Genomic DNA, 8,234 nt, shown 5'->3' with positions numbered 1-8,234 from the left:
TTCCCTTCCCTTCCCTTCCCTTCCCTTCCCTTCCCTTCCCTTCCCGAGGAACAAATGCTTACATCGATAAGACACTTACATAAGTAAGTGTTACTGTTTTTAGATCTGAAGACGATAACGAAATGTTGCTATTTAGACGAGTCGGTGCTAAACCGATGGCAGCGCGTTTGGTTCTAATTCTGGCTATTTCCATCGCAGTGACAATTTATACCAAATGACATCACAGCTGGAATGCATGACGTGGAACCAGATGAACTTGGGATCCACGCTGAAGGGGTAAGGCGCTGCACTCTCGTCTAACCTTTCGCCCGGACCGGTCGCGTTAGGCAGCCGACGTCCCGTTTGATGTTACGGCCGGACTCCGGTGCCCGGCACGAGCAGCGGCCGCAGGCTGCCGGCACCCCTCGAGCCGAGCTCCCCGGGGCCGCCCTCCGCCCTCCCGAGGGGCCGCCCCGGCCGCCCCTTCCTACCGCCCCTCTTCCCTTTCCCTCCCTTCGCCGGGCCCTGCGTCCTGTGTCCCGGCCCGCCGCCTCCCGGCTTCCTTCCTCCCGGCCATTGTCGCCCTCCCACCTGCGGGGAAGAGGCTCCGGCCCGCCTCCCCCGCGGGGCTTCCTGCCGCCGGCCGAGCAGGAAGGCCCCAAGGCGCCGCGGGGCCCCGCGGGGCGGCACAACTCTGCGGTCCGTGCCCGGTGCCCCGGCGGCGCTCCCGTGGGCCGGCCGTATCCCCAGGGAGCTTCGGGCGGGGGGAGGGAAGGGGGGGGGGGGGGGGCCCTCCGGCCGTGAGCGAAAGAGCCGCCTTTGGATCCTAGTCGAGGCAGAGCCAAAGGCTGCCTGCTGCGCCCCGAGTAGCGGAAACTTCCCTCCTGAAGGTTGGTATCGCCGACGTGCTTGGAGACGTTCCCGGTGCCTAAGCGCGTGCGGGTCGTCTCGCTTGAGCAGCGAGGGGAATCTAGAAAATACCACGTACATCTGTGCTTTCACGTAGTTGTCCACGAGTGCTGAAGCCTTGGTTGTACTGGCTTACTCCATACAGAGCAGTGCTGCAGCATGTAGGAAACAACATCCTGGAGCTGCTGCTGGCTCACTCACAAAGGGTGCTGGAAGGCTGCGGGGACAGATAATAGCATGGTAACCCGTGTGTATTGGAGTGACCTGAGCTGAGGCTGAGGGGATCTGCCAAGGACATCTCTTGTCTTTAAGAAGATCCCCAGATTGTGCACAGTTCAGTGCCTTTGCTGCCGATTCTTTCTTCTTAAAGCTTATTTCCTACATTTATTTTCCGTGACTCTTAGTGATTTCCTCTTTAATCTGAGCACTTCAAAGATCAGTCATTGCAATATTAGACGCTGTTTTGTCTCTTCTGAAGAAAATATCCTGCAAGATGGAGTAACGCATCAACCTTGACTGAGGTCCAAGTTATTAAAGCAAGGAAGAGGTTATTCTTTGGGGAACTCAGCAAAGAAAAAAAAAAAAAAGACACAATAGAAATATTGAAGGAGTACTGAGCAAAATAAATGGCTTTTTACTTGTCTGGGAGTCAGATTGTTAGCAGTGTAAAGTATGTGACCTAGAATGCATGAAAGAGGGAAAGGAAAAGGAAAGGAAAAGGAAAGGAAAAGGAAAGGAAAGGGAAAGGGAAGGAAAAGGGAAGGAAAAGGGAAGGAAAAGGGAAGGAAAAGGGAAGGGAAGGAAAAAATAAAAGAAAAGGAAATAAGAGAAGAGAAAAGAAAAGGAGAAATCATGATGAATGATCTATGGTGAAACAAAGCTGAAAGTTTTGGTGTAGGCCAAGGTTGTAGAATCTGTGGAAAATCAGTGCTAGACATAGCCTCATCTCTGGTAATATGAGCCAAAATAGTTATCTGTCTTTTCTGGCCGAGAGTTACAATACACAGCACCTCCAAGCTCAGTTGCCATGAACATAAGGTATTCTTCCCAAGATTTACATCTCCAAAATATATGAACTGTTCATAAGCGATTCCCAGGCGCTTAGTACTTCAGATGCTTTTCTCAATCTTGTAATTGAAGAATTTTGGAATCAGTCTTTCTGTTGAAATACAGGGCTTCTAGATTCTGTCCAATGATGACAGTCCTTGTTTAGCTCCTTGCCTTGGGTTCTTCCCAGCACTTCTTCCTGGCTCAGCTAAGGCTTGTGTGTGTTGTAATCAGGAAGAAAACATTACCAGTCAGTTCTGCAAGTAGTTAGAGAGTTCTGTGATCATCTGAAACTCAGGTATACGTGACAGTAGACTAGTTCAGTAGGTTGTTTTCAGGGTTCAGGGTGAGTTTATTAATACCTGGAGTGAAGTGGTTGCCATGTAGTTTATGCAGAGATAGTTAGCAGCTTCTGTCCTTAACTCATGAAGCAGTTTTTCTGGAAGCATTCTGGTTTCAGCTGTTTGCATTTCCTGCTATTTTCTGATCAATCAGCTGTGAAATCTCACTTCAAATTAAAAGTTTGCAATTTGGCCATGAATGCTGTCAGGTGGTCAAAGCTGTGTCCGTTCCACTCATCATGACAGTTGTTCCTGCTGAGCTGTGAGGACAGGAAGGTTCTTCATTTCTGTGTGTTCTAGTCTCTGGTGCCTTCAGTGTGTTAAGGAATGGCAGAAGGCACGGCCTGATGGAGGGGATGGAGCAGAGTGCCATCCTGGTACTGCTAACTGGTGGAGAGAGAAACACGAGGTGAACAGAGGAGTTGTCTTCTGACAGCACAGTGATGTGAAAGGGTGGCAAGTGAAAGGAAGAGATGCACGCAGGGAAATGGGCAGAAATGTTGCGGTCAGGCTGCTCCAGAATACGGAGTTGGGTCCTGAGTGTTAAATTCTAGACATTTCTGCCTGTTGGTAAGCCAAAATGAGGCCTGGTGGCCCTGAATAAGCATCTATTCAAGGAGCTGTTCCTTGAGAAGATGGCAACCCCCTGCTGCTGCTGTATAGTCCAAGTGACTCGAATTTTAGGTTTGGAATGCCATAGGGTTGAGTTCAAGTTGTGCTTGTAAATCATGTGAAGTCCTCAAGTGAGGGAAGAAGAGTCCACATGGGCTAACTTGTGAGCTAACATTTATTTTTTCCCATCCAGAGACTCCTCTGCCGTTCTTGGTCTCTGAGCAGGAGAGAGGGTTGTCGTCTTCTCTGCAGGAGTTGCCACATAAATAGGCAACTTGAGGGATCTGAAGGGAAAGCTTCAAGGTTAATGCAGTGAGCATCACTGTTTGCTGATGGTATTCTGTGGCACTTGGTTGGGAGGCTGGGACCTGGTTGATACTGCTGCAAGAAAGCTGTGGGTCCTCAGATCCAAGATGTCTCAGAGTGGATGTCATAAATCTGCAGACACTTTTTCCATCAGCTTCTGCCCTTGTATTACTTTTTTATTTGTACAACGTGGAAAATCCTATTGCCCTTCATAATATCATTGCAAAGGCAGCCCTCACAACTTTAAAATCCTCTGATATTGTGACATGTTCTGTACAAAAGGGACATAGAAATAATTTATACCGAGCAGGAAATGATATGGCGTGATAGGCAACGATAGGCACATACCCAATGACAAGGCTTTGTAGAAATATTGCATGGTTTTATCTTCAGCTGCTTGAATGAGAGCTGTAAGCCATGTTTCTGACATTAACCTGAAGTCATATATAAAGCCAGGCAAATGCAGTGGCTTTTTTTTAACCTTTAGCTTCTGCTTGTGTTTTAAATGATCACTGTGTTTAAAGGACACTTGTACACATTCTGCTTGCTCATGTCCACTGGAAAGAAAATCAGTGATGATCTTTAAAACTGCATCTAAAACAAGACAGGGAAAACTTATTTTGTCTAGGAGTGAATTGTACAGGTTTTTCTGTTTCCTATAATGGTATTATTAGTAAAATATGGAGGTGTAAAACTTCCTGCTCAGGGTCAGTTCTGCAGTCAACATTAATTTGAGATGGACAGTGACCCATTGTCTGTGGTACTCCGTTTTCCCTTCCCCCTGATAGCTGAGGGTCTCATTTTGAAGTGAAGTGTTGGGTGAAATCCTGATTCTACTGCAGTCAAAGTAAAAAAAAACCAACCCTGAACTGTTGAAGTCAATGAGAATAGGGTGCCCTGAAGTCCAGTGCCTTCCTCTCCAGCTGGTTTTCTCATTGAAGATGGCAGAATGGCTGCAGCATAGTGAAACAACATTTTTGTGATGCTCATTGCCTTGGAAAGTAAGATAAAAATGCAGCTTTACAGTCCGCACTGCGTGATGGTGTTAGACACAAAGCAGGCAGACACATGATCTTCTGTACAGCTAATCAGAATCTTTTTGCTGTCTCCCTACGTATTTTTCCCAGGGTGTTAGGATGGTAAATATTTTAGCAGAGGGAATTAACTCTACTTCTCTTCCTTTATGTTCTGTTATCAACGGGACTAGCCCACACCCTCACTTCGCCTCATTTTTGGCTCTGTTTCTAAACCCTAAAATTCCTGTTCTTGCATTGAAACACAATTAAATCGAGGCTTAATGTGGTGCCTGTTTTATGTAATCTTGCTTTCTGGCTTTTTTTATTCTTCCAAGTCTGAATCTCATGAATCAATTTGTATTCGTGTTTTCATCTGAAATTTTCTAACTCTTTTCAGTGTGCCCTAAAGCTTCCCTTTTTTGGTTCATGAAATAATAATAAGAAGCTTAACTCTACAGATTAAGCTGTAACTGGTTTATACATTAGACAGACAATTTCAGTTTAACAAAGTAAAAATGGTGTGAGAGAGAAATTGCAGCTTGATTATTTTTTTTTAAATATTCAGATTAGAATGTCATCTTTTATGAGGTTTTTTTATAACCACTTAGATTGATATAACTCTCTAAAGCTGCTCTGTTTTTCATCACACATTCTCATCAGTAAAACCTTCATTTTTATTAATCTTTGTACGATGTGTACAACTTTGAGATTAATCATTTAAAAGAGCTACTCTCCGGGTGCTGGGGATGCGCTGGGCTAAGGGGAAATGCAGGCCCTTCTAAGGACTCTGCAACACTGTTGCTTGCTTAGCATTTCGCCTTGCAAGTATCAGTCTTTGTTGCCCAGTCATCTGGAGTTGCATTGTGTGCATATGTTTCCAGGTCTGTTTCTGGCTGCCTAGGACCAGAGGACAAAATATTGAGTTGTTGTTTCACCAGCTAACGTGATGAATTGCAAATATTCGTAGTCCAGTTCTGCCCATGTCCTGTTCCCATTGAAGTTAAAGGGAATTGTGTATTTACAAGCAGAGGCAGAAACAAACTGTGAAGCCAAGTCCTTCAGTCTTTACTCAAACAGAAATTCCTGCTAGATCCTAACAGGCCAGTTTGGCTGCATCCAGCCTTACTTAGCTCTTGAGTCCTTTTAGGACTTGTGGAGGGACTGGTCTAGTGTTTCTCCCAAATACAGCTAAGCCTTACTAGGCTTTTTTTCCTTCTCCTTCCACTGCCCGTGCCCTGGTTACCCCCCAGCCTCAGCTGAATTTCTCCTGGGGCTGCTCAGCCCCCGGAGCTTTGGCCATGCTACCAGCTAGCTGTGCTCGGGGGCACAACCCTGGGTGTGGGGGGCATTGCCTGAGCAGCCCACCTGCGGGAGGGAACGTGTGGGCCTGCTGGAGAAGCCTCTTTCTCTTGAGGTGTCAATGTTTACCTGCCCTGAACTCTCTCTGCCCATCTGAACAGCATGGCATCATCTCTGACGTGCCATCTTTTTAATTCACAGTGCAGATGCTGTTAGAGGATCTGAGATGTACAGTGCAGCCATCGTAGTGCTTTGCTGAAGGTGCGGAATGTTACCTGGTCTGGAGAGTGCACTGGGACAATTTTTTGCTATTACTTGTATAGATCTCGTGACCTATGTGCATGAAGTATTTTCTGTTTGTTTAAACACGGAATGCCTGACACGAAAAGTTAAAAGCTGAGGGATCTCCTACCCTCTGAAGATTCTCATTTACTCGATGTACTGGAGACATATATCCATCAGTTACTTGCATCGTTCGCATGCAATCATTATCTTTTGTAGGCAGTAGACATTTGAGTTCCAGCAGTGTATTCAGGAGATTTATGTTTGCTGCTGGAGCTTTTATTTTAGCGTATAAGCTACAAGCATTATAAAGCAAGCCTGCTGTGTGAAGCATAGCATGTGTTTTGTGGCATACATCATGGGTACACAGAGCCAAAAAATCTTATTTCACAGTAAGGTTACTACTGATGGAAGGTGAAGTTCAAGAAAGCAGTAGGGGGGGCTGGTTTTGAAACCCCCCCTTCAGCATTCACGTTTCTCCATTCGTCAGGAGGAGCAGTCACCTGTTAATTTCTATCTCCACAAAGAACGGATGATTCCATAGTGAATGAATATCACCTTAAGCACAAAATCTCACTGTTTTGCAGGTATCATCTTATGACCAACCAGCCAGCACTGATGAGATGGGAACCGTGATTCCTGCTTGCTAGAACATTTCTCAAAGAGAGCTGTTTAAATAGATGCCCCTTCACCTCTTAGTGTTCCATGTGTCAAGAAGCTCTGAAAAGTTTTTATCTTCTAAGCGTAGCAGTTTTGTGTAAAGCTATAATGAAGTATAATTAGAAATAATGGGGGGAAATACAGAAAAGGCTGAATGTTGAGGAAGCCATCCCAAACATGCAATGACAACTGAGGTGGAGAACTATGAGTGACTCTTGAGGGCACTGGCAGGCTCTCTGTTCTGTTTCTTATTCTTGGGAGGAGTTACTTCAGAACCAAATGCTTTTTGCAGAAGCATTCAACACTGGAAGTTGGAAAATGTGAATTTGGAGGGGAAGTTAGGTTGTGTTTGGTGCCATTTTACTGTATGTTACTGTTTCTCCTTTAAAGTTTCAGCCCTGCAAATTCTTATCTGAGTTGGTGTCTCAGTTGGTAGCACAGGAATGGAGTGGTAACACACACAGCTACTCGGGGAAACTAGAGCTGGAGTTCATATTTAGCCTTTATTTGTTGATACGTTACAGATCAGAGATGGTTTCAACTGCAGGAATTCCTCCTTACTGATATGCAATGTCATCAAATTTCTGTGTTAATTTGTAATTAACATGAGTATCATGATGGGCTTGGTTCCTTTCAACTTCTTTTTTATCAACTATGGGTTTTGCTGCTTTTTGAAAGGGTGGATAAAGCAGGACAAGGGGAAATGGTTTGAAGTTGAGGGAGAGGAGATTGAGGTTGGATGTCAGAGGGAAGTTCTGTACTGTGAGAGCGGTGAGGTGCTGGAACAGCTGCCCAGAGAGGCTGTGGATGCCCCGTCCATCCCTGGATGTGTTCAAGGCCAGGTTGGATGGGGCCCTGGGCAGCCTGGGCTGCTGTGAAATGTGGAGGTTGGTGGCCCTGCGTGTGGCAGGGGGTTGGAGCTTTGTGATCCTTGAGGTCCCTTCCAACCCAACCATTCTGTGATTCTGTAAATGGAGAGGAGAATTCAGTGCTGGTGGGAAATGCAAGTTGTGCAAATGTTATTTGTATTATGGAACAAAAGGCCACATCTGGACCCTGAGCAGAGAGGAGAACCTGTTTAGTTAGAAATGGTATGTGTCTAGAGAAGTGTTTAATGCATCTAAATCAGCTCACAGTATATTCCTTTCTCTTATTATTAAAGGTAATATTGCAGATCAAAGATACTTCATCGCCAGCACCCAAAGGCTTATTTCATTACATCACCTGGTTGGCACCTAAAATTGAAACAAACAGAATGTGCTTTCCTAGAAAGTGCAGCCTTTGTTTTGAGCAGCCAGGTGAAGCCAGGATTTGAATCTAGTATTTGAAGCAGCACAGGACTTGAACTAGAGGAACACATGTGCCAGGTGGCGGCCTGCAGGCCGCTAAGTGGAGGAATACCGAGGAATGTGACCCAGTGCTGGAGTAACAGCAGTTCACAAGTAGTGCTCCCTTCCTCTTTAGCAAAGTTCACAAACTGTTGAAACATCTCCCGCATTCCAGTTCCACTGGCTGTTCTGCAAATCACTTAAGAGGTTTAAAACTTCCTTGTAATTCTACTCTGCACATGAACTTTGAGTGAAGAGAAAGGAAGGCACAGTGAAACGAGAGCCTGGGCCTCAGGGACCCCTTAAAATTGCTATTGCAAGCATTTGGCAAAGACTGGGATAACATCCTATGTATCCATCTTTGTCCCTAGCTCTGTGCCCTTGGGCTTTGTTCTGGGCTTTCTAATTTCTAGTGCAGTGTGAAATATGAACATTTACTGTTGCTGGTGTCCATT

General features: G+C 45.5%; 1 protein-coding gene across 5 annotated transcripts in view; it reads left to right on the top strand.

Annotated features, from left to right (window-relative positions):
* The window catches only part of WT1 (WT1 transcription factor), a 33,306-nt gene that overhangs the window by 8,540 nt on the left and 16,532 nt on the right, over nucleotides 1-8,234 (top strand). For 3 of the 5 annotated variants that reach the window (XM_042882716.1, XM_042882715.1, XM_042882717.1), the window contains exon 4: nucleotides 199-276. In XM_042882716.1, the coding sequence (XP_042738650.1) occupies nucleotides 199-276 (78 nt within the window). Of the gene's footprint in view, nucleotides 1-6; nucleotides 84-198; nucleotides 277-785; nucleotides 870-8,234 lie in introns of those variants that run through there. The other 2 variants (XM_042882718.1, XM_042882720.1) reach the window with 2 other exon arrangements.

The sequence above is a fragment of the Lagopus leucura genome, unplaced genomic scaffold (genome assembly GCF_019238085.1).
Source record: "Lagopus leucura isolate 7727_CA_CO unplaced genomic scaffold, USGS_WTPT01 Super-Scaffold_100035, whole genome shotgun sequence".
Classification (NCBI taxonomy): domain Eukaryota; kingdom Metazoa; phylum Chordata; class Aves; order Galliformes; family Phasianidae; genus Lagopus; species Lagopus leucura.
The sequence above is the reverse complement of the archived record's forward strand: the minus strand, read 5'-3'. Positions and strand labels throughout refer to the sequence as shown.